We start from the raw sequence: 26,447 nt of genomic DNA on the forward strand, positions 1-26,447 counted from the left end.
TCTGCTTGTGAATTTAATATATTGTATATATTCACATAAGCCCATTTATGTATAAACTGATCCTTGATTTTTAACAAAAAAGTCATAAAAATGTCATCTATGGAAAAGTTATGTATTTTAATTTTCACAATTGATTTATCCATGGGTGGCAAATTTTTCATTGTTAAAAATTTGAGGGATTGCTTATTCATGGATGGAATTAACTATGAGTATAGAATATATAGGACACGGTGGCTCAGTGGGTTAGGACGCTGAGCTTGTTGATCAGAAGGTCGGCAGTTTGGCGGGTCGAATCCCGAGTGCCGCGTGGCAGAGTGAGCGCCTGTTACTCGTCCCAGCTTCTGCCAACCTAGCAGTTCGAAAGCACGTAAAAATGCAAGTAGAAAAATAGGGACCGCTACGGTGGGAAGGTAACAGCGCTCCGTGCGCCTTTGGCATCTAGTCATGCCGGCCACATGACCATGGAGACGTCCTCGGACAAGCGCTGGCTCTTCGGCTTTGAAACGGAGATGAGCACTGGCCCCTAGAGTCGGAAACAACTAGCATGTGCAGGGGAACCTTTACCTTTACCTATAGGATATATGGATAATTTTAAAACATATATACTCATATATACTCATAAATAACCCCAGCTGTGAATAAGCCTAGCCCAAATTTTGGACATATTTTGTTACCTAAAATTCTCAGATTATCCCCAAGCATGTGACACGCTTTTCTCTCTTATCCTCTTTTATAGGAGTGTCCTCTGTCTTCTCATTTATGTAGAAGTAGGTAGAAAATTTGTGTTATCTCCAGTTTTCCAGATTATTGGATCCACAGTTAATCATTTGTCTTTATTTGTAAGATTAATGGGAGATAGAATCATTTGAAAACCGTAAGAATTAATACATTAGTGAGATTAAAAATATATTTTAACATCTTGGTATTTGCCATGTTAAATGCAGATGTTTATTGATTTTACCAAGGGGGGAAAAAAGAAGAAAATAATATCAGTATAATTTTTGCCCTAATATGTTGTGGAGTAAAATTGCAACTGAATCAGCAACTATAACATCGCGGTGCTATCCAGAATCAGTAAATGTAAAATGCAGCTGTAAACAAGTAAATATATTTGAACTAGATACAGATTAATGTATGAAATATGTATGGCAGTTCACTTTGGGGGAAAAAGTGTAGAATTATATCCTTGAATGTTCTAATGAAAGTGATTTTAAAAAACTGAAATTTTGCAGGGTTTTAAAATTAGATTGTCATAGGTGGCATACACGATATGTGTTATGTGTTTTGATAGAATTGTGTGTGTCTCTTTATCTCACGGTGGCAAAGGGGAGTTGGAAGTAGATGTAAGACAGGCAACCATGGCTTCTGTTGCTAGGAAGCCTTTTACGTAGAACATTTTATGGCATGTTTTTATTTAGTTAGTATCTACACAGCTTAGTTGCTACATGATAAATAAGGACAATTATATACTCAAAAATATTTGCAGACAGTTAGATTACAGAGATTTAGTCAACAGCATTTTTAGAGGCTGCACTGTTTTTACAAGACTAAACCCTGAATTTGAGTCCAATAGAGCTTGTATCTTGAGAAAAGCATTCAGTACGCAAAGTAATAATTTCAACATAATATTAGAATTGCTCATTTCTATGGAGGAAAAACCATACTAGTAATTTGTTTATATTTTCAAGAATATTCCAGTAGTTTCTGAATTTCTTTTAACAGTGAATTTGGGGAGCTGTCAACTACAGGTAGTCCTTGACTTGCAATCACAATTTTGTCCAAAATTTCCATTGTAACTTGATGCAGTTTAAAGCAAGCTATCATTAGACTAGACTAGACTAGATCCAAGTTTATTTTTTACCGTGGTTTTTAGGGTGATCACTGCAGTCATTAAATCATCAAAATCCTTAAGTGAATCTGGCTTCCCCAATTGACTTTTCTTGTTAAAACTGGCTTGGAAAATGGCAAATTGTGGTCAGATGATTGCAAGATACTGCAGTCTTAATAAATGCAAACTAACTGCCAGGCACCCAAATTTGATCACATGACTGTGGGGGTTGGTACAACAGTTAAAAGTTCAAAGACGGGTCATCAGTCACTTTTTCTAAGGCCATCATAAGTTTAAAATGTCATTAAACAGTTGCAAGTTGTATATATATACATATATATATATATATATATATATATATATATATATATACACATATATACATATATATATACATATACATATACATATACATATACATATACATATACATATACATATACATATACATATATATATATATATATATATATATATATATATATATATATATATATATATATACTCTCTCATATACTTATACGTTCCAGGCAGAAATACAGTAATGTTTATTTAGTTATTTTTCATGTTTTTAAACCACTCTTTTCCCTTATAGCTCCTTATATCTGGGTTTATAAATCTTACTGAGCAATAGCAGGTATGGTGAGACTAGTTACATATTATTATTTTTCCTGGATCAAATCAGCATGCATTACATTATAATATTATCTTGCCTCATATCAGGAGCATGGTGTAATGAGTAATACATCAGGAACTTGGTGTATTACTGAGTCCTGTAATATTGTTCCATTTAAAATTGAAATATTTACTATCATTTTTTTGGGACTAGAGAGCGTGATTAGAATTATGAAGTAAGTTAGTGTTCCTTCTGCTCTGTTGCACACAAACATTGTGGATCTGACACTGTTTATCTAACAGTGCACTCAATACTGCTTGAGTAGGGGAAATTGCACAAAACAAGTCCAGTGCATCAGCATTTTCATTGTATACCGAGCTGAGTCTCTTCATGGTCACATCCCCTTTTTAATCCTGGTCCTCATGTTTCTTTCCCAGTCCAGCCTGTTTCTGTGGTGTCTGTTGCTGGTCTCCCTGAGCTTATGTTCTTGTGGTTTGAATGTTTTTCTATGTGGCTCAGTGTGTAAAGACCTGCAGAACTTAAGTGGTGGTATTCAATTGGTTCGACAGGACAGTGATCTAGCATTAGTGGTTTGTGGTAAGCAGAGAAGTGATGGCTGCTTTTAAGTTGGATTTCCTCCCAGAAATGATGGTGGATCATTGCTCCTTGAATGCCAGCCCGATGTAAGTATTTTGTTTTCAAAGTCATCTACATTGATACTGATTGCTTTTGAGTTTCTTATTTTGAAGGGTTTGGGGGTGGGAAATATGCTCAATGAGTTAAAAAAAAGCAAATACATGTATTTAGATTATAAAAATAGAGCCTGAAATATATTTGGTTAGATCGATATTGGGCAAAATAGCCAATTGTTCCATAGTGGGGTACCTTCTAGGGAGTTACATTTTATTTGAAGATATACAGCTAATAGTAATAAAGCTGTATATTGGCATGTCATTCTAATCTAGGAAGTAATGTCCTAAATACATGTAAATCTTTATAGCTTGATATTTAACACATTAAATATGCAATTTAATGTACTATATTTCTTCACAATTTATATTTTAAATCCAAAATGTTGTAAAAATTAATTACTATGGGTAATATAGTTATCAAAGCATTCCAGTTATCTATGATTTATTATTGAGGTATTCACTACATTGGAATAAACTGGCTTCAGGTAAGTGTGCAAAATATGTTGACTTATTTTTCTTCAGATAAACTCTCAGTATGCTTTATGTAAAGTACATTAGGACCCCTCAGTCTTTATCTATATAATAAGTTCTCTGAATTACTAGTTTGACATGGTTGTGTGTGTCCATAGAGCTTTATAGAATAAAAGGAATCTTAATTCAATGAAAGAAAAACTGGGAAGGGGAAGAAGAGTTGGAATTAGAGATATATAGGAAATAATGCATTACTTCAGTTGGAAATATTTAGAATGAATCACAGCAGACATGGAAATGTGTCTATCAACACTTATATCCTAAATAAATTGCCTATCAGATAGTACTCAACGATTATAGATGTATTTAGTTTTACTTGATAATGGTTTAAGGCAGAAATCCTCAGGTATGCATTTTATTTATTTATTCAGTTTGTAGGGCCTCCCATATCAAACAAGTGACTCTTGAGTGGTGAACAATCATAAAATCAATTAAAGCCAAATTACAAGCACAACACAAAGAAAATAAATACAGCTGCCAAGAAATTACAATCCATAGATTTTAACATAACCAGAAAATGGGACCCTTAACACACTCGGGGCCCCAGCACATAACTGGGTCTTTAAGATCTTACAAAAGGCCCAAAGGGTCAGGGCTATCCTAATCTCTGAAGGGAGAATGTTCCAGAGGGCATTTTTGTTAAGCTGTCAGTGTTAATTGTATGTACCACCATGATTCACTGAAATACCTCAACTTTATGTTTAATATCAAATGTAATTGCTTCTCCATTTGGTAGAGCTTATCCCATAATTTCATTTAAATAAGATGCATTTTTATTTAAGCATATCTCTTAAGCTTTGAATTAATTAAAAAGTAAATACTTTTCAATTGAAAAATTTGAGGTTTAAAGTACAAGAACTCATAACAGCACATTAAATTTGTCTATTGAGTTTTACAAATTAGGCATAGGATGGTAACAGCCATTAGACAACATATTGAAAGAAAGTAGCATTAAAATTATATTTCAAACCTCACTTTAATTATCCTTGTTTTTTCCCCTGATGGTCAGTCAAGGTGTAGATATTGACACTTCCCTGGAAATTATGCTGCACACTCCTTAGATATTTTTTTAAAAATTGCCCCATATGCATATTCTACTTCATTTCTAAACTTCAAATATGAAATATATACCTTAAAAGGGAAGGAAGATCATGTATGATATAGGAAGTTTAAAGAAGAATACTTAAGTAATCAAGTCCTCTCTTTCTTGTAGACTGCAGGAGCAAAGAATATAAACACTACTCTTCTCATTCAGACACTTACTTCTAGAGCAGCTCCTTCCATAAAAATAATATCTTTAGGAATGGTCTAAGATGGATGAAGCACCAAGCAGCCATACTTGAAGGGATTTCTCGCTGTCATCCCTTACATCTTTGTATCTGACATGTCCTACCATGTATATTTAAGAGAGAAAGCCTAGCAAGGTGGGAGCTGTGAAGTAACACTTCTCTGAAACATTCTCCCAGGTAGGGGTACAAGAAGCTCTAGATCAGAGGTCCCCAACCTTTTGGGCACCAGGGACCGGTTCCGTGGATAAAGTTTTTTCCGCAGACCGGAGGGCACGTGATTTTGTGTGCTGCCTGCATCCCGCAGATGGGGCTTTGCTTGTTTGTGTGGACTGGTTGCTGGCATGCCGCGGCCTGGTACCAGTCCAGGGACTGGGGGTTGGGGATCCCTGTTCTAGATGAAGTTCTGATAGCAAGATGGATGGCTTTGGTAGTTCACATTAATCCCATGAGGTGAAGGTTGAACTTCAGTAAGAGTGATTACATACAGAAATAATATCCAGTTAAAAAATAAATCTAAATTATCTCACTATTTTTTAAAATGTAGAATATTGGGATTTACATTACAGTGGGATTCATATATAATATGATTTTCACCTAAACCTGTTGAAGCACATAATAGAAATGGAAGCGGAACTGAGAGCTGTCAGAATTGAGAGCTGTCAAGAAAAAGGGAATGAATATTATATACCCAGTTCAAATTTTATTTTTATCTCCAAGAAAAATTGGACTTTTAAAAATGTCTTTTATTGATTGAAAAATATAAACGCATTAAGGAGACAGCTGTCATCGAAAGCTGTGCAACCCACAATGAGTACTTTATAGTATCCATGGCAGTTTAGCATCTTGCTAGTAGCAGCATCAGGGGAAGAATCTATTTATTAGAGTCTTATTTGGATTGTCTTAAGGCAATTGTTACTTAAAGTACATCCATTTTCATCATTTCTACCAATTACAGAGTTGATGAATTAAAAACGGGTGTGGCTTACATTTTACAAAGATTCCTTTGTAATTCGATTCCCTTTTCAAATTTATGTGCCTGCATTCTACCCCTCAAACTTTTTTTACCTACTTCTCCAAAAGGAGAAAATCACATAGACTTAGTCATTCAGTGTTCTGTAGGGTCACCACGAAAAGATCATGGCTGAAGGGCAAATGTTTGCAGGCCATTGTATGATTTATAATCAGATGCTTAACTGTTTTGAAACTAATTAAGACCTCTGAATAAATGATACAGTTTGTCCACAGTAGAAACAACATCAATTAGGATGTTTATGTAAAATTCCCCAAAATGGAAGAAACTGAATCTCTTAATAATCAACTTTGTTTACTGTTTGTCTTTGGTATTCTGAACAGTGTCTTTCTCTGAAATGACAACTGCCATGCCAGCTAGTTGATTCCCTATTTTATCATAAACAGACATTTCATGAAGCTAGAATACCAATGTGGATTCTGTGATTTTTTTTTCATGTTATCTCTAGGCTAAAATCCAGAGTTTCTAGTTTAAGATCAAAAGATCACATATTTGTATTCCTTATATTTAAAAAAAATATTATTATTTTTTGCTGAAGTGCAGTTCTGCTTGCATTGGTAGTCCTTTTTAGGTTCTTAAAAATTTCTCCGGAGAATCCTCAGACTAAAACAGTTTACTCCAGTGGCCATTTCACCAGCACCGATAGAACTGCAGGGTGTACAGGTAGCCCTCAAGTTACCAGGGTATTTGACATCGGAATTTCTGTCCCTAAGTGATGCAGTTGTAAAGCGCAACAACACACGACTGTATTGCTTAGTGACAGCAACTTCCTGCCAGCTTTCAACTACCAGGTCGGTGGAAGTCCCAGATGACTTACAGGCAGGCTGACAGACAGATAAGCAGCTGCTGTTAGGTGAGAGAATGAGAAAAGAGGTGTGTGTGGGTGGCCAGGGAGGCATGGCTCTAATATGGTGGGACTTGAAGTGCTACTGCACTTCAGCGGGGATGTGCAAAGGGTGCAGTGTGAGTGCAGTAAGAATTGGGGAGCATGCACCAAGATGCACAAGTGGCAGGGAAGATGCAGTGCAAGTGCAGCAGGGCTTGGGGTAACTGCTGCTGGGTGGGAGAGGGTGTGCGATTGCCAGAGTAGTGTGAGTGCAACAAGGTTCAAGGAGAATGGGTGGCCAGCAAGGTGCCTGGGTGGAAGAGGCTTATCCAAGCAACTTGGATCCTTCCCCTGCTGGCCTCCCCAGTGACTTGTGGGAAGCTGGCAAACTGTGATCCCATGACTATGGAATGCTGCAACTGCTGTAAGTGTGAACTGATTGCCAAGCATCGGGATCACAATCACATGATTTGCAGGGGTACTGGGACAGCTGGAATTTCAAGGGGGAAAAATGTAATTTAGCGGGTTTACAGAGTCAGCAAATTGCCCCCAACAACCTGGGTCTTCATTTTACCGACCTTGGAAGGCTGAGTCAACTTTGAGCCAGTCAGAATTGAACTCCTGGCAGTGGGCAGAGCCAGCCTGCACTACTGCATTTTCAACCATAGAGAAAGACTTTATGGTTTATGAGATGCACAGTTTGGAAGACGGTGGCCTTTAAACATTTTGGCCCTACGACCTTGGATGGGTATTTGCTCTTGTGAAATAGGTATATAATCATTATTGACAAAAAAGAATTGTTTTTCATAAAATTAGGGAATTAGAAGTGACACTAGAAGTCATCTAGTCCAATGCCCTTCTCTCTAAATCATCTCTAACAGATTAACATCTACCTTGTGCCCAAATACATCCAGCAAAAGAAAACAACAATTTTCTTGTGGCAGTCTTGACTGACAGCTCATACAATCAAGAAACTCTTCCTGACTCTAGCCAGAGCCTGCTTTCTAAAGGTTTTTAATACAGTGGTTCTGATTTTGACCTTTGAGGCAATAGAAAATAAGATTATCCCATCTTCTGCATAATAGTTATTTAGATAATTGAAGACTATCTGTCTCATCTCCCTGACCCCAGCATCATTTATTTTATCGGCTAAACATAGATGTTTTAACTGCTCCTTACAAGTCTTAATTTCCAGACATTGTACTACTTCAGTTGTCTTTGAAACTGCTTCTATTTGTCACTGTCCTTAAAAAAAACACCACGACCTTTGGTAACTAAAAGAGTATTGCAGATGGGGTCTGATCAAGGCAGAGTAGGTTGGGAAAATCAGGTCCCATGATCTGGAGTTTCTGCTTCTATTAATCTCCCCCCCCCCCAAAATACTATCTTCCTTTCCAATTAATGCATCCCACAGCTATTTTCATGTTTGTTTAGTGATTGAGAAGGACCTCCAGATTCTTTTCATATATATTACTATTAAGTATCTATCTCTCCCATTCCATATTTGTATTTTTCATATTTCCTCCCTGTTAAATTCCATTCTGCTCCTTTCAGACCATTACCTTGTCTTTTCTAGACTCTCTGAATCTTCTGTCCTCTCTGTACTAGCCATCTTTACCAGCTTTGTGTCACACTTAATAGGCGTCCGCTTGACTCCCTCCTCCATCATTGACTAAAGTGTTAAACAGCATAGGGCTTAGGACACAGCATTTAGCCATCCACTTGATACTATGCTCCAAGTAGAAAGCATCATGAGATACTTCTTCAAGAGCTTTACTGAGGTCAGAGGACACTTGTGTCCAAAACATTCCCCTGATGTGCGAAGCTAGTAATCTATCAAAGAAAGAAAGGAAATAGTGTAGCATGATACGTTTTGCAACAAATGTGAGCTTACTCTTGTTAATTAGGGCATACTCATCAAAGTCCTGTTTAATAATCTGTTAGGGTGTTATACATGAAATTACTGACAGGCCTGTAGTTTCCCAGATCCTCCTTTTCAAGGGTGTCAGTAACATTTGCTGGGCCTTACCAGTCTTCTAGAGTTCCGAAAGATTATTGAGAGTAGTTTTGTGACCCCCTTCTTCACTACTCTTAAGATGCAATCCATTTGACCCTGGAAAGTTGAATTTATTTAAATTAGCTAAATGTTTGTTTACTCTTGTCTAACCTAAACTTCCATTCCCTCCTGTGGAGTAATAATGACCAGTTAGAGCTATGTTCCTCTTCTGGGAGAAATTTGGCATAAAATAGGAGTGTAAAAGTTCTGCCTTCTCATCACTTACTACCAATAGGATGCTTTCTTTCTCTTTGCAGTGGAGCACTTTGACTTACCTTTTATTTCTAAGTAACTCCAGCTCATCCTGAGATTTAATCTTTCTGACTCAATTTATAAAGTCCATTCCCATAACGGAGGAAAAATTAAGGAGAGTACTTTGTTTTATCTTTCATTATGCATTCCTTCTTTAGTTTTCTTTAAGTCTTTCTTTTTCTCTTCAGGATTTTAGAATTTTGTGGTGGTGGTTGTTGAAGTTAATGCTTTGATATGCTTATCCTTAAGTGATTAGTAATCATTCTCCACTTTGTTACATTTCAGTTGTCAATATTTATTTATTTATTTATTTAGTTATATTTATATACCGCCCTATTCCCTGAGGACTCAGGGCGGTTTACAGGGAATTAAAAATCCAAAATACAAAAATTAAGAACAAATTAAAAAGTATTAAATTAACCCTGTAGTCAGTTAAAAAACCCCAAATTAAATATCTGTCCCTCAGTGTAGAATTGCAATACCATATGTTAAATCCAGGCCTTCTGGAATTAAATATGGCTTCCTTTTTCCTAAGTTTCTGTTCAGTTTTAATATTTTTATTTTATTTTAATTCCATTTATATCCCGCCCTTCTCCGAAGACTCAGGGCGGCTTACAAGCTTAGTAGTAGCCTTCATTCTATGTATATGCCTGCTTATTAGGGCTTTCACACACACACACACCCAAGCGGCATTATTACAAAGTCAGCTTAATTGCCCCCAACAATCTGGGTCCTCATTTTACCTACCTCGGAAGGATGGAAGGCTGAGTCAACCTTGAGCCTGGTGGGATGCGAACCTGCACTAATTGCAGGCAGCTGGTGTTACTTAAGGAGGCATTAACCCACTGCTCCACCAAGGCTTCCATTAGAAAATTTGTGGTCTAAATTCTGTAGAAAGAAGTATAAGATTTATAAATTGAAATAAATTATTGGGACATTTCCCTTAATGCTATTTATCTGTTTAATTCAGCAGTTAGAATTATTCCCATTATCTCCTGTGAATGATACGGTCCACCTTTGCCATGTCCAGAGTTGGTGATCACAAGTTTCCTGCGTTGAACAGCAGCATTGGGTTTAAGGATCCAATGGGTGCTGGCTCTGCTGAGCTCAGCTGCCCGTTGTTCTGGAGTGATCATTCCATTTTGCTATTGCAATACACGTAGTCCTTGACTTATGACCACAGTTGAGCCCAAAACCTCTGTGCTAACTGAGTCAGATGTTAGGTGAGTTTTGCCCCATTGTACAATCTTTCTTGCTACAGTTGTTAAGTGAGTCACTGCAGTTGTTAAATTAATAACACGGTTATAAAATGAATCTGATTTCCCCTTTGACTTTGCTTGGTCACAAAAGGTGTCCACATGATCCCAGGACACTGCAGCCATTATAAATATGAGTCAGTTGCCAAACACCTGAATTTTGATCACGTGACCAGGGGAATGTGGCCGTGGTCGTAAATGTGAAAATGGTCATAAGTCACTTTTTTCAGTGCCGTTGTAACTTCAAGCATTCACTAATAAGTCAAGGACTACCTGTAGCATGAAAGGCATCGTAAATTTATGACAACTAATTCCTGAAATTATTGTATCATCTAATGTATCACAGAGGAGATGGATCCTCATTTCATTATGAAACCCCAGACACAACCCTGCTTAATAATGCTGCTAAAGTATCACCCAACCATTGAGCAAATTTGGCTGGAGTCTTCAGCAGACACCTGTACAGAGCAGTTAATATATGTAATGTATATTCAAAATAAAATTTGCACCATCCAGAGTTGCAAACGTTGAGCAGTCTTATAGAGAGAAATTGTAGTTATGGGGATATCCCCCTAATCCTGTTTCTCATACAAGCGTCTCACTATAAGATACTTTCATTTGTTTTCTAATTGTAAAAAAAATAGATGTGGTATGCTTTTTTTGGCCTAATTAACCTTCTTTCTCTAGTTCCCCAAGATTGCAGCTTCAGAGATACCCGATTCCTTAAAAATCTTATTTTGTAGAGTCATTTTGGTGTAGTGGCTAAGATGCTGTCCTAGAAATTAGGAGTCTGTGAATTCTACGCTTGCCTTAAGAAAAGGTGGGATAAAAATCTAATAATGAAAAATAACAGTCTAAGCAGTAGATAATTTACCTTCCAACAGGAGTACTGTTATTCAGCAGTTCAGCCATCTATCCTCTTCAAGCACAGTATTCCGTGTCTCCTACCAGATTTGTGGTTTTTGGTTTCCAGCCAATTCGTGGTAGGGGTTTTTTTTCCTCCCCTCTTATACGTCTATAGGTACTAGGCTACATTCTGTGGTTCCCCTTTAGGTTTCTGTTTTTAAATATGTCTTTTCTAACTTTTAGGATTCCAGCACATTAATACCTTTAGCTTTAATTGGGTCAGCATTCATTATATTTTCATTATTCAGGATTCATCATTATAAAGCAATCATTCTGTTCATTCTATTTGATTATTTTTCTTACTCAGTTAGGTTAAAAGAATATCAGTTCTTAGGTACATCTTGCCAAATTACAACCAGTTTTAGGATGGATCTAATTTAAATCATTTTGCAAGAGGAAAAGCTTTCTAAGAGTTCATCCTTATGGATAATTATTCAGTATCCAGAGGCAGTTTCATTTTTAGAAGTAGAAATATAGAGCAACTATATTTTTTCTCCAGATTAATTTACATTTAAAAAATGGAACAATGAATTAAGTACCTAAAAAGCAGGTATATACTTTAAAAATAATCATGAGGAGCCAAATTCTAATTATTTTTAAGTTAATTATTTTGAATATTTGAAATATATTTTCTCATGATGTGCTCGAACAACTATCACTGATTTTTAAATTACAGTACATTAAATAATATTGACTTTCTGTGCACTTTTAGAGAGAGTTAGAGTCACTTTAAAGTATGTGCTCAGCTCTTGTTTGTTTTCAAATGATTATTTATCCTAAACCATTTTCATTTATAAGCTGCTAAATAAAATTAGAAACTTTCAGGCATATTTGGGAGAAGGTAGTGAGTCATCAGCCAGCCATCTTTTCTGTATAGAAAAATATTACCCAGAACTTTTTCCCCTTAGTATTTCAGATTTGTGTGCTATATTTAAATACGTTGAGTTTTAGTAATTTAAATACTGTATATCAAGTAAAGGGTTGATCAGGACCTTGCCAGTAAAATCGCTTATCACATTTTTCTCGTTGACTCATATAGCTCAAAGAAAATGAATGGCACATTGGATCATCCTGACCAACCAGACCTAGATGCTATCAAGATGTTTGTGGGCCAAGTCCCACGGAGTTGGTCTGAAAAAGACTTGCGAGATCTATTTGAACAGTATGGTGCTGTCTATGAAATTAATGTCCTGCGAGACAGAAGCCAAAACCCACCTCAGAGCAAAGGTGAGAGGGTTTTTTTCTACCCATCAAGTTTTAGAAAGGCAACATTTGGCTGCACGTAGGGCCACAGATAGAACCAAAGGACTTAATGGTTGGCATCAAGTGTTGTGTGCATTAAAAGTTTCACCCGGTGGTTTCCATTATTTATACCAACGTGAGTGTTTCCAGGCGCCTACTGGTGTCATTCATTTCTATATTTCACAGTAATAGTAAATCACTATAGTAATAGTAAATATTTAATAATAGTAAATTGAATGTTTTTTATTTTGTTATCCACAATGATATGTGTTAGTTATGTTTTATAAATAATTATTCTCCATTTAATATCCAGTGAACATCTTCTACAATATTGGGTTTCATAGTATACACAAGGCTCTCAAAAGAATCATTTTATAAGACTGAAAATTGTCCTGACCTTCAGTCCGGTTTATAAACTACTAATTTTTTAGGAGGACAAGGACATTATTAAAATATGCGAGTCATAAATGAGGTGTGGGGGCAGTTTATTTCAGCAGCAGATGAGTTTTTATTGGGCCAGTTATACATTCTAGGAATTACAGTGTGGTGATCTTATATAGCAGAATATAAAATCTGTGTCACTTCAGATGGTGGGGAGAGGGTGTTGGGGAAGACATAATACTGGGGAAATTTTTTTTAGAAAAATATAGTAAGCCATCTTGTTCTGTTTTTACTTGCAGGACATTTGTGATTTCTCTCCCCCCCCCCAAATCAGAAGAAATAATTATATTATTTGCTTTAGGAACTCATTGGGAAGCATATATTAACAAGACCTAATAAACATATATAACATTTTAAATATGCTGTCTGACCTAGATGGAATTCATGTGCAGAAGAAATTTATTCTCTCAGCCCCTGAAACATTATTAGTAGAAGATTGAAACCATTGTAGCATAGAAAACTGCATAGGGCAGAGTGAGTTAATAAAGCTCCCCTTCCTCCAATAAAATTGTCCACTTTTTGTGGGACATCTCTAGATCTAACCTAGATTGTTTAAACATAGTCTATAAGTAGATAGTTTTCATATCGTACATGCTACCATAAATTAACATCTAATTAGTCAAGATTCTTGAAAGAAACCGCTTTCAGTCTTATAAAAAAAATTGTTAGTGGTCATGTGAAGGCTACACCTGGAATATGTGGCATTCAGATGTATATTACATGTCTCAAAAAAGTTCAGAATTAGGATGCTAGAAATGCCCAATTTAGATAATTAACTAATGTAGTAATTTAAGCTTGAAGTGGCTTTTAGTATGTGTTACAGAATGTGTTTATTTCATAGGGTGCTGTTTTGTTACATTTTATACCCGTAAAGCTGCACTAGAAGCACAGAATGCTCTTCATAACATGAAGATCCTCCCAGGGGTATGACAAATTATATAATTTCTATATCAGCAAAACCACATTGGAAATACTACATTTCCCCTAATAGATTGTGTGGAATCCTTTATATACTTATTTTGTATCTCTTTGTTCAGAATGATTTTTTTTACAAATAGAATAAGTACCTGACTATTACATGTTTCAAATTAATACAGTTATTTTTTGTATGAGTAATGGGATGTGCTCAGGGCTTCGAATTCAACATTTTTCAAGATTGACACGTCCCATTTCAGTAACTAAATAGTTCCAAGCCTTCCTAGAAGTGATTTAAGCACAAATAGGGCTAATTCAAATTCAAAATACTTCATAAATGGACAGTACAGGCCATTGTGAGCTTGAAATGATTGTTTCATATTGAAAACATTTTGAATTTGTTTTGTATATTCCAAACAGTTTACTTTATGAAATATATGTTTTCCTCCATTACTTTCTTATCACAGATGCACCATCCCATTCAAATGAAGCCAGCTGACAGTGAAAAGAATAATGGTGAGTGTGTGTAAGATTGTTTGGCCTTGGTATGTTCTATCACATTGTTGCGGCAACATTCATTGCATCATATGCCAAAATTGCAACTTACAGAAACTTAAAAAAAAAGGGCTCAGATCCCAACGATGCCATCAATGAAATAAACATCCTCTCACAATTTCATGTTATTCTGTTGAAAATCAGAATAAGAAATGCAGACATTTTTATTTCATATTCAAAAGAAGGCAGCTTCAGAAGTTGCCGATAATGTTGAAATAGATTGTTTGAAACTCAAAACGTTTGTTTCCAGTTCATTGCTTTTTTTCCACACAGCTCTTCTACTAAACAGAGAGAGAATAGATTTTTCTGACTCTTGCTCTAGACCAGACATGTCAAACTCGCGATGTATCAGCGACTATTTTGCCATTGCCGGCTTCTGGATGACATGTCCGGCCCGCGGACCGGCAGTTTGACACCCCTGCTCTAGACTGAAGATTCTAGATTGGTGGTAGGAGGGTAAAGAAAGTATTCTGATGCTTATGATAATGTTCATTTTGTGGCAACTTACTGATAATTTTTTTCTGGATTGTTCTGTAAAAGGAACCAGGAAACTTTACCCAATGAGGTAAAATAGTCAAAGCCACTTTCCTAACTTTTGTTGTTGTTTTTTTTTCTTTTAGCAGTGGAAGATAGGAAACTATTCATTGGGATGATCTCAAAGAAGTGTAATGAAAATGATATCCGAGTGATGTTTTCCTCTTTTGGTCAAATTGAAGAATGCAGAATTCTACGGGGTCCCGATGGCTTAAGCCGAGGTACACGCAGACCTGTTTGCAACTGATGTCTCTTCCCTTCAGACCTCTCTTCCTCCTCTTGTCTCCACAACCCTTGTATTCCCCCATCTGTATACACATAAAAAGGTAAAGGTTCCCCCGCACATGCGTGCTAGTCGTTTCCAACTCTAGGGGCCGGTGCTCATCTCTGTTTCAAAGCCAAAGAGTCAGCGCTTGTCCGAGGACTTCTTCGTGGTCATGTGGCCGGCATGACTAAACGCCAAAGGCGCACGGAACGCTGTTACCTTCCCACCGTAGTGGTCCCTATTTTTCTACTTGCATTTTTACGTGCTTTCGAACTGCTAAGTTGGCAGAAGCTGGGACGAGTAACAGGCGCTCATTCTGCTACGCGGCACTCAGGATTCAACCCGCCAAACTGCCGACCATCTGATTGACAAGCTCAGCATCCTAACCCACTGAGCCACCACATCCCTCTTGTATACACATACATGCCCCTTATATTTAATTGGGAAGTTTTAGAAATGGGCAAGATGCTTCTTCTGTTCAGGAGATAACTTGGATAAACTATTTTAATTTTGACTATATTCCCTTCTCAGGTTGTGCTTTTGTGACTTTTACCACAAGAGCAATGGCACAAACAGCAATCAAAGCAATGCATCAAGCACAGACCATGGAGGTAAATAAAAGAAGGTGTTTTTTCTTTGTAGTTCAGTATTGCTAACTGTATTCTAAGGACAATTTAAAGTGTTAGTTGTAACTTTTAAAGCCTACACCATTTAGGTCCTATGTTAGTTTTATTGACACCCATTAAAGTCAACAGAATACACCCTCTTGAAGATACTTGAGATTTTCTTCATGTTTAGCTTCCAAGCTGTAGAATGCACTTGGCCTCTCTTTTGCAGTATTACCAAAGGAGTTAATACTCCCCTTCTCAGCCAGATATTTTAGTTTATATTAAAAATACCTTAAAATTCTTATAGAAACACTTAAATCACTATATTTTCAACTGTTTTTGAGTTTTAAAGGTTTTTTTTAATTGTATTGATAACACCGATGGGTGGTAATGACACATCCAAATCATAATACATAAATGTTTAGTTTAAGCTTTCCAGTTACTGTGCTAACCTCTCTTCATTCATACCCCCTGCATGGCACATGCCCACACTTCTCTCCACTTCTATGCAAAATAGAAAAGATATATAAGATGCATGAATCTGCATTGGAATTCTGGAATGTGACAGGCTGCTTTAAAAAGCAGACACAGTTTCTGAATGTATGTTCTTTTTAAAGCAATTATTTAAAGAATGTAAATCGTTAGGATTTTGGAAAGATGACAAAAGCTACAGCTGTGCGAATTGTATTCCAGGGATGCTCTTCTCCCATCGTAGTGAAATTTGCAGATACTCAGAAAGATAAAGAACAGAAACGAATCGCACAACAACTCCAGCAACAGATGCAACAGATTAGCGCTGCCTCTGTTTGGGGAAACTTGGCTGGACTGAACACACTTGGACCCCAGTACTTGGCAGTGAGTGTATTTGACAGTTTCTGATCAGAGTTGCTTTCTAAACAATTTAACACACATTACTTGTTTGCAAGTATTCTCATTCTGAGACTCTCTTACAAGCTCAAAAATTGATAGTGGTAGTAGTGGTAAGTACAGATGATTGAAATGCTTTTAAGCATTGAAGTATTGCCATGTGTTAGGGTTTCTATTGGTAAGAAGGAATGTGGCACTTAGTTGAGGACTTAGGTTGTAGAACTTATGCATTTATAGAGTAGGGAAATGAAGGTTTATTTTTCTTTCTACTACAGTACCAGTACACAGTACTCTATCAACTTGCACAGCACCCTGCCATATTCACAATATGTAGATGTCAGAGCGTGCACAGTCTTATTGCGCGAGATAACCTAGGAGTAAACACAGTAAACAGTGGTCTATAGTAAATGGTGGTTTATCTTACACTATCTACAATATCATACACCAGGAACAATATACATACACATGCTAATACAGCAGGATCCAACACACCACAGTTACAGTAGGAAAATGGAAGACAGAGAACACAGCAGTGGAGCCTTCCTTTTATACAAAGGCTCTTAAAGAAACACAGACCAAGTTGGTTCTTAAAGGGACATAGACCCTGCTGAGTCATTCCCTTCATTACATCTTACATTACATAAGCTGGTTAGCTATTAAATCATTGCCTTGACAGTAGACATTACTATTACCTGTGGGTTTCCCCTATAAGCCGCCTTCTTCTGTTTTTATTTACCTTGCCTCCTCTCGGAATACTTTTATGGTATCTGAGTAGGGAGGAGTTGGCAGTTAAATGTTGCACCGGGGTTAGAAACCTTTGTAGCCAGTGTTGGTGGCACACTAGCCATGAGTAAATGAGGAATATTTCACCTTGAATTGCATGAGGATTGTTCCTTTTCTAATAGCATCCTTCTTGGTATGGATTTACTGCTGCTTTGTGTGTATTGGTGATATGTGTGGTCAGTAAGAATTGTGCTTGTAACGGCATTCTGGCTGTGGTGTAGTGCAGTGTCTCCCAGAAATGGAGCCAGCCCTCATTCTCACTCTTGTTCTGTTTTTGGTGTAATGTCTAGCTTTATTTACAGCTCCTTCAGCAGACAGCAGCTGCTTCTTCTGGGAATTTGAACACACTGGGCAACCTTCACCCAATGGGAGGTAGGTTTCTTTCTATTCTTTCCGTTTGGGATCTGATAAATAGGGTAACAAAGTAAAAAATGATTGGTGTGCTGTAATATATTAATATTAGTGAAGACAGATCTTGGTTGCCCGTACAAAAATGCTCAGACACGTATTCAGGTTTTTAACTTGAATATGAATATGCAATATGCAATGTAAGCACCTTTAAAACTTGTTGTGTTCTACTTTATGGGAACAGGTGCCAATCTCACCTCATTATTTAAAAAGGAATCAAGGAATACTAAAGAAAAATTATGCATCAGTTAATTTCACACGTGTTCCGAAGAATGGTTGTTAGAAAGTATTATTAGAATTTTTTTAAAAAATGTAGAAAACTTACTGAAAAGAAATCAACATGATATTCAGAAAGATTAGTCTTTTTCATTGGTTTTCTAGACTATTTTAGGATATAAGCAAATGCGGGGACAAGGCTGATTCTATAGGTATCTTTATACCTGGATTATAAATAAAGTCTTTGATACAGAACATGTTTGGTTGTGATTTTAAAGATTTGTGTGCCAATATCTTTTTAAACTTTACATTGAAGTACAAAGGGAGGTTCCACAGTGGGTATAAATGGGCTTCAAAATGACAAATGTACTTCACTGTAAATAAGTGTAAAATGAAATTGGCACACAAATCCAAACTTCACTTGTATATTTATTGGATCCTGGCTGACAGAGGCTGACCAGAAAAGGGATCTTGAAATTACAGTGGAGAACTCAGTAAAAAACAACAACAACAGCAACAGTCCAATGTGAGCTGCTGTTTAAAAAATAGAGTGAATGAATTTCATGCAAGGAATCATTAGGAAGAGAATTGAAAGAGAAATTGTTGATATAATAAAGAGCAAAAAATATCAGTCCGTATGAGAGAGGGGCCAGAGATATCGGCAATTAAGAGTTATTTAGCTTGGAAGAAAAGGATATTGGATTTCTTCTTCCATCAAAACCCATTTCTAATTGATGATGATGATGCTGGGTCCACCAGTGGTTAATGGTATAGAAACAAGACACGCTGCATTGATTGATGTATTTCAGGGTTGAATGCAATGCAATTGCAGAATCTGGCTGCATTAGCAGCTGCAGCTAGCGCAGCTCAGAACACCCCAAGTGGAACAACTGCACTCAACTCTTCCAATAGTCCATTAAGTGTGCTCACCAGTTCAGGTAAGGGAGTTGTTTTATTTTATTTGGGTTTTTTTATTAACCTTTTTTGCCTCTCTGCATACATAACAACAGAACCAGTTGCCAGTTAAAGAATTATTAAAACTTGCCCTTTATGAAGATAAATAATTACATCCCAAAACATGGGTTTATGATCGAAAAAGACAAGGAAGCAGGTGCTTCTGATTTGCTGGGTAGTTACGTGATTTTGTTCTACGTAATTACAGGTATATAGCAATAGCTATATAGACCACTTCACAGTGCTTTACAGCCCTCTCTAAGCGGTTTACAGACTCAGCATATTGCCCCCAACAATCGGGGTCCTCATTTTATCCACCTTGGAAGGGTGGAAGGCTGAGTCAATCTTGAGCCAGTGAGAATCGAACTGCCAAACTGCTGGCAGCAGAAGTAGCCTGCAGTACTGCATTCTAACCACTGTGCCACCATGGCTCATGTATACATGCATTCATATTTACAAGGACACACAGAAAACTTAAATTTCACAAGAGGATATTTGTTGTTTGTAAGCGTAATTGACCCATTTGTTCAGTGAACACATTGTCTGAAATGTGCTGCTACATTCTTTGCAGATACAATTTTTTTGAAAATTGAGATAGAATTTGGAGAAAATTGGTTTTACAGTGACATTATTTGTACCTTATACTACGCGATGGCTTGCTTTAATCATGCTTTTTGAACAAGCCAGTTGGTCTTGCAGATAAAAGTAGTAATGTTTATTTCCATTTAGTAGTTTTTAACTTGAACATCTCAGAACTGGATGGGGCAGAAAAAACTACGAATAATCCATAGAATCACAAATGAGGCGCCTCTGCAAGTTTTCACATCATAAATCACAGCAAGCCAGTAGCAGATTTCTTTTAACTTGTGGCTTATTGCTGTAAAACAAGGGATTATTATTTCTAATCTTATTTACATATCATAGTAGGCAAAAAGCAAGCCACCCAATTGCTTGGCTTGATATTGGAAACTTCTTTTATTTCTGCTGATTGGAACTAAATGATGGTAATTTTAGATATGGAATAAAATAAATGAAACTTAAGAAAACCACTAGAATTTAAAATTAAACTTGCCTGTGCTTGACTGACCTCTTGCACCTCTTCTTTTTGTTGCCATACTAAGGTATGATATCAGAGTATGGTATGCATACCCATAATATGGAACAGGGTTAGTCACTGAGTCATCAGTATTTTGAGATGGCAAAAGAGAATGAATACTGTGGCCTGGGTCATTCTGCTTAAACAGTAATAAATTGAGAGTTTGTAAGTAGCAAATGATTCTGGCTCACTGGATGAGCATTCGTTGGATACTACATCGATACTCCAGAGGTTTTTCTTCCATTGCAATTTTCATCTAGGCAAAAAATAGCAGGATTGCTTCTGAATGTTGGTAAAAACATTGCTTAGCACATTGATTTGTGCTTTAAATTGTAAGCCGCCCTGAGTCTTCGGAGAAGGGCGGGATATAAATGGGATTTTTTAAAAAAAACCCAACACTTGCTATTTCTTACCTGACTCATACTTCACACAAATTAAAAGATACATTGTGGAACCTAGAGGATACAAGGCTAAAGATTGTGGATTGCTGTTCACTGAAAATTCTTTTGGGGAAAATAGAAGAGAGAGAAAAAGGAAATTTCATGCCACTTTCCACTTGATACTTTAGAAGGATCTTGAAGGTGCTTCATTTAGGCCTTTCAGAGATGGTGCTAAGTCATTTTGATACTTTTCGGAAGTTCTTGCTGATGTTTTAACACACTCATTTTAATAGCAGGTTCGTCACCCAGTTCCAGTAGCAGTTCCTCAGTAAACCCAATGGCTTCTCTTGGAGCGCTGCAAACACTGGCAGGGGCTACTGCAGGCCTGAATGTTGGCTCTTTAGCAGGCAAGTTCAGTGCATTGTAAGCAAAAGTCAGAATCCGTCGTCGTTTGCTTCATACCCATGTCTCAATTTCCCTTGATCAATTATCTTACTTGAAACCTTATGGGGGGAAAAATATTTATTCATCTTTTCTGTACAGGAATGGCAGCCTTAAATGGAGGGCTAGGCAGCGGTGGCCTTTCAAACGGCACAGGAAGCACAATGGAGGCCCTAACTCAGGCATACTCTGGGATTCAGCAATATGCTGCTGCTGCATTGCCCACACTTTATAACCAGAGTCTTTTAACACAGCAGAGTATTGGTGCAGCAGGAAGTCAGAAGGAAGGTAGGTAGGAGGCAGTATTGAGAAAGCTTGTTCTTTCGCTGTGTCGTACTGAGCCCTAGGTGTTGTATTATACTCTTCTCCAATGATATGGAATCTGAAGTTAAGGATAAAACGTAGGACTTACAAACGTGTTATAGTCCAGTGGTGGTGAACCTATGGCACGTGTTCCAGAGGCGGCACTCAGAGCCCTCTTTGTGGGCACTTGTGCTATGCCCTGGAGATGGCAGCCGTCCCTCTTCAACCAGCCACCTGAGATCCCATGTGGCCGGCACAGCTGGTTTCCCTCCGCCCCCGTCCCGTCCCTCCTGGCCTCGCATGCTCTCCTTTTCTCAGGCACGTCCCACTGCATTGCCTCCTCAGCAGTCGGCCAGCTGTCCAGCTCAGAGGCGGCTTCTTTGAACTGCTGGCAGCAGACTGCAGACCCCCAGAGTGCACTGGTCGAGGAGCTGGCCGGCTGTGGCTGCTGATGGACACCATTGGCCCCCATGCGCTCACTGGCCTCTGTGTGCAGGGGCCGATGGTGTCAGGCAGCAGCTGCCCCACCCCTGCCTCACCTTGCCACGTGGCAATGGCACCCCCACCCTACCTTGCCTCGCCTCACCCTGCAGAACGAGCCTCCTGCCCACTGCCTCACCTGCCAGAGACCCCCTGGATCTCCCCCAACCCTGCCCAGCCCCCACAGGCATCCTCCCCATGAGCATCATTGAGGTGACCATGCTCACTTTGGCCACACCCACCCAGTCTGCCATGACCACCACAGCCACGCCCACCCAGTAGGCCACATTCCACCTGGCACCTGGCAATAAATAAGTGAGTTTTGGGTTGCAGTTTGGGCACTCGGTCTCTAAAAGGTTCGCCATCACTGTCCATTTTGCAGACATTTTTACAGAATATTGTGGCTACTCTGAAACATCTAATTCTAAAATTCTGTTTAGTTTTATCTTTCACCCAACCAAGAAATTCATTTTTAAAATCGATATATACAGTGTGTTATTTTTAATATTTCCAGTCATATTTTGGGACCATCATTAATTCTTATTTATGAGAAAGTATGTAGTGATTTTTGCATACAGTATCCTTAATCTATACAGTTGCTTTGCTGTTAACTGTTGCAAATTGGAGGATTGAAATTGCCAAAATCTTGATTTAGTGAAAAGAAAAATGGTTTAATGAAAGGTTATCTAATTAATTTTACCTGATGTGAGAGTGCTGTTATTTTACGGATCATATTGTCTCATAGGTCATATATTTATTGTGGTTGTATCACATTTTAAATACATGACAACCTTATTGAAACATTAATCTGAAGCTGTAGGCTTTAAAATGGAAAGAGTGATGGCGCTCTGCATCCCTATTTTGAATTGTATTAAGGAAGTATAGCCTGATCATCTCATCAACGTTAAAGCATCACAACTTCCTGAAGTGGGCTAGAATTTATCTTGCCTATGTACTTAATTATCAAGATTTGTTTCTGTATTTCTGGTCTTGGACTGAAACTGCAAATAATAGTCTATTACTCTATTGCTATCTGTTCTTATTTAAAAATGAGCACTAGGTATCATTTTTAACATTGGAAGATAATTAATTTTTGCAGACAGATTTTTCACTAATAGCATGAGTTTTGTCTGTTAATTAAACATGTTTTTACCTCTCCTAACTATTAAAATCCAAGAAGTTCTACTTATTTTAATTTCCTTCTAAATGGATATTTTAAAGGTCCAGAAGGAGCCAATCTGTTCATCTACCATCTTCCCCAGGAGTTTGGGGACCAAGACCTGCTACAGATGTTCATGCCTTTTGGGAACGTTGTCTCTGCCAAGGTTTTCATTGACAAGCAGACCAATCTGAGCAAATGTTTTGGTATGTTCTGTTACATTGTTTTTTGTAAAAGAGAAGAATATTCATATCAAAGCAGTTGTTCGGAAGGTTTGTCCCACCATCTTCCTCTAGTTATTTCTCTCAACTTCTCCCCTGAGAAAACAATAACCAGCTGATATATAATGAACTGGCACAGAAACTTATTGTGAAATATTTAAGTCGGTAAATTGCTGCTTTATAGCTAGCAGATTAAGTAGATGCATTGAAAAAAAACATATTGTAGTATTTCAAGTAACTAAAATCTTATAGCTGAAAATATATCCACTTGTTTGTGCAAGCAAGTTATATATAAGCAAAACATAGGTAAATAAAGCAAAGTGACTCAACTTAAAAGTAGAGTTAGTATGATTGCTCAGTCATATATTTAACAATGGTGCTCACTAAAAATTACAGATTTGGATGGCATCTGGAATATTCTAGCCCTTCTTTTCCAAGACATTAAACTTATCAGTAGAAGAATTGACATTTACGGATTGTAGCTATAAAAAGACTCTTAACATCTGCTAGTTTGTTTGAGTCGAGTAGGGAAATTTTGCCTCAGTCGTATTTTTTTTAAAGTCCTATTGTATCTCATATGCTTTATCTGTAATTACACTAAAGGTTAAGATTGGTTTTGTATTAAAAGGAAAAATGCAAGCTGTGGTGATGGTGGGTAGGGATGATGATGATGATGATGATGATATACTCAGATATTCTTATCCTCTAATTGCACTTAACTGTGAGTTTTTCTTTTCTTAGGCTTTGTAAGTTATGACAATCCAGTCTCTGCACAAGCTGCCATCCAGTCAATGAATGGATTTCAGATTGGCATGAAGCGACTGAAAGTTCAGCTCAAGCGCTCTAAGAATGACAGCAAGCCATATTGAGTGCCCCTCCCCCTGGAACTGGAGTGAGAAGGATCTTCTGGTAAGTTGGGGAGGAGCCCACTTAGGGATTCAAAAACTCTTTTAAGGCTGTATTTTTACAGTCACAGAAGCTGATTGATACCATTCTGTCTGGCACATCTTCTCCTGAAGACTGAGCTGCAGCCTCTACTGGGAATCCTGCGGATGGAGGACAACTTTGTGCTTTTGTTTCCAGTGTTTTACTTTGGAGCTTAGGTGCCATATCACTATTTCTTTTTTTTAAAAAACAAAAAAAAGAGTTTGCTGTGTTTGTAACTGTGTTTTGAGAAGGACCAATGCCAGCCACCTTGGAGAGGAAAGGAAAATAGTAAGTGCAATTGGACATGACACTGCATGACTTAGATATGAGGAGACCCCGATTATACTCATGAAAGGGGGAAGCAGGAAGCTGAATCCAAATCATATGGTGGTTGGTTAATGAACAACCCCTAAGGAACTTTGCCAAGCTATTTGCTAGATTTATTTAGTAAATGCCTTATGTGAGAACTGTATACAGAATCAGTCAGTTGGAGGATAATAGTTGGGCAAAAATATTCATGTGGTAAAGGAAAAATGCAGTAATTATAATGCTAAAATACATTTGTATAGTGCAATGTGCGTGGTCGCAGCTTATAAAAGTATCCAGTGATGTTTTCTGATCACCTGTTTACACTTTGGACAGAACAATTTTTTTAAAAAATTGGATAATATGAATTAGTGTTTCAATTTCTTGGAAACTACACTTGAAGTTAGTTGGTTTAATGCAGTTATCTACACTTTAGGCTGTAATCCAGGAATTCCTGGATTTAATTTACATTCTTACTACAAATCCAATGTCTCATGATAAAATTTGTTCTTCCCCGTTCTAGAAATTGTACATGAAGGTGTAACTATAAATGGTGCTCATAAAGTACAAGTTAAAACCTCCTTAGTGTTAAACTGACAGTTGGTTTTAAAATGAGCTCTTACTGCTCTGATTTCTGGCATTCTTTTTTTTCCAACTTTGTGTGAGAGAGAGTGTCAGAATAATACTGGCCCAAAGATTTTTTCTTGTTGCTTATATAGATTTATTTTTCACAAATATTGTCAGCTTATTACATAGCAGTTTTCCTTTGAGTGTGTGCCAGTACAAAGGAATAAATTCAAAGGACTGAATCTGTGCAGGATTTGGATCTGGTCTACTACTGCCTGAGCCCAGTGCCTAATAATTCAAAGTCAGATTTCTTTCCCTTCTAATACACATCCTTTTTTCACATGGGTGTATGCCAAAAGCATTAAATTTTTGTATACACTGTAGGTCTGAGTCCAAAGGGAATTTTTAACAGTATGAGTTGAGCCATAGCAAGAAATTATGTAATATCTAGTCCTGAGGCTAGAAAAAGCTACTCCTATTGTTAGGAAAGTTAACAGTGTTATATATAGATTCAGTGTATTATTGCTACATTGGATGGGGAAAAAATAATCTCCAATGAAGATTCAAAAGCTCATCAAATTTGAAATGCCATTGTATAAGATAAAACTCAGTGGGAAAACCAGTTGTTTACTAGGGACTGGGTCCCCTTGTTTACTAAAACACAGGCATTATAATTTGTGTAAGGCTGCCCATCAAGTTGTTTTTCTGATGAATTTGGAATCTCACTGCAGATTTATAACTTGATGAATGGCATAGTAAAAATGTAAACATTGTTTATTAAAAAAGCATATACAGTGGTGATAAAAAGGTGGAATGGTCAGATTGCCAAATTTTCCAATTGTGCTGGCATGTGGTATCCTTCAGTGTTGAATATTTGGGGTCTAATTTAGAAGCATATGCATACACTTAGATAACTGTATATCATTTGATGTTTGTGCACTAGGAGAAATTTTATCCTGATAATATTAGGATGGGGGAGTGTTGGAGTGCTGAGAGTCCCAGAACTGTCAAGGGATTTTTTTAAATAAAAATATACTTTCAGGAAAAAAAAGAGGTCATGGTTGGGAGCAGTTGCTCCAGTTGCAACCTGATATAACCAAGAATGTTGTTTCTATTTTTATAGAAGTTTTATACTGCTCCAGGGTGGAGAATATTTATTATCTAAATTATTTCACTGGATAAGACCAGGGTTTTGCATAATCCTGAATGTGATTGTGTAATGCATACATAAACAATGTGCATGATTGAAACTACTGACTTTCAGTGGCCTGTTTGTAACAAGGCAAACTGCTAAATAGGATAAGAATTAATGCTGTGAACCAGTGGAGGAGGAAAGCTGTGCTCAATTTTTGCTATAGTCACTCCTCCCAGTACTACTACTCTTCTCAGTCACTACTACTAGCTTTTCTAAATACTTTGTTGCTATTTATTCAATGTCCATATACTTTGTAACTTTTCTGTATGCTTCCATTATGACTGGTATGGGGCAACTTTCCT

At 37.3% G+C, this 26,447-nt stretch overlaps 1 protein-coding gene across 8 annotated transcripts in view; it reads left to right on the forward strand.

The window, feature by feature from the left end:
- CELF1 (CUGBP Elav-like family member 1) overlaps window positions 1–26,447 on the forward strand; it is a 49,850-nt gene that overhangs the window by 17,787 nt on the left and 5,616 nt on the right. For 3 of the 8 annotated variants that reach the window (XM_083349033.1, XM_083349032.1, XM_083349026.1), the window contains 12 exons: window positions 12,322–12,509; window positions 13,807–13,889; window positions 14,348–14,396; window positions 15,056–15,190; window positions 15,766–15,845; window positions 16,536–16,697; window positions 17,783–17,864; window positions 18,926–19,054; window positions 20,840–20,953; window positions 21,090–21,275; window positions 22,992–23,135; window positions 23,892–24,059. In XM_083349033.1, the coding sequence (XP_083205159.1) occupies window positions 12,332–12,509; window positions 13,807–13,889; window positions 14,348–14,396; window positions 15,056–15,190; window positions 15,766–15,845; window positions 16,536–16,697; window positions 17,783–17,864; window positions 18,926–19,054; window positions 20,840–20,953; window positions 21,090–21,275; window positions 22,992–23,135; window positions 23,892–24,019 (1,470 nt within the window). In that variant the 5' untranslated portion in view covers window positions 12,322–12,331 and the 3' untranslated portion in view covers window positions 24,020–24,059. Of the gene's footprint in view, window positions 1–3,013; window positions 3,128–12,321; window positions 12,510–13,806; window positions 13,890–14,347; window positions 14,397–15,055; window positions 15,191–15,765; window positions 15,846–16,535; window positions 16,698–17,782; window positions 17,865–18,925; window positions 19,055–20,839; window positions 20,954–21,089; window positions 21,276–22,991; window positions 23,136–23,891; window positions 24,060–26,447 lie in introns of all 8 variants that reach the window. The other 5 variants (XM_083349027.1, XM_083349028.1, XM_083349029.1 and 2 more) reach the window with 4 other exon arrangements.

The sequence above is a fragment of the Vipera ursinii genome (genome assembly GCF_947247035.1).
Source record: "Vipera ursinii genome assembly, chromosome: 1".
Lineage (NCBI taxonomy): Eukaryota > Metazoa > Chordata > Lepidosauria > Squamata > Viperidae > Vipera > Vipera ursinii.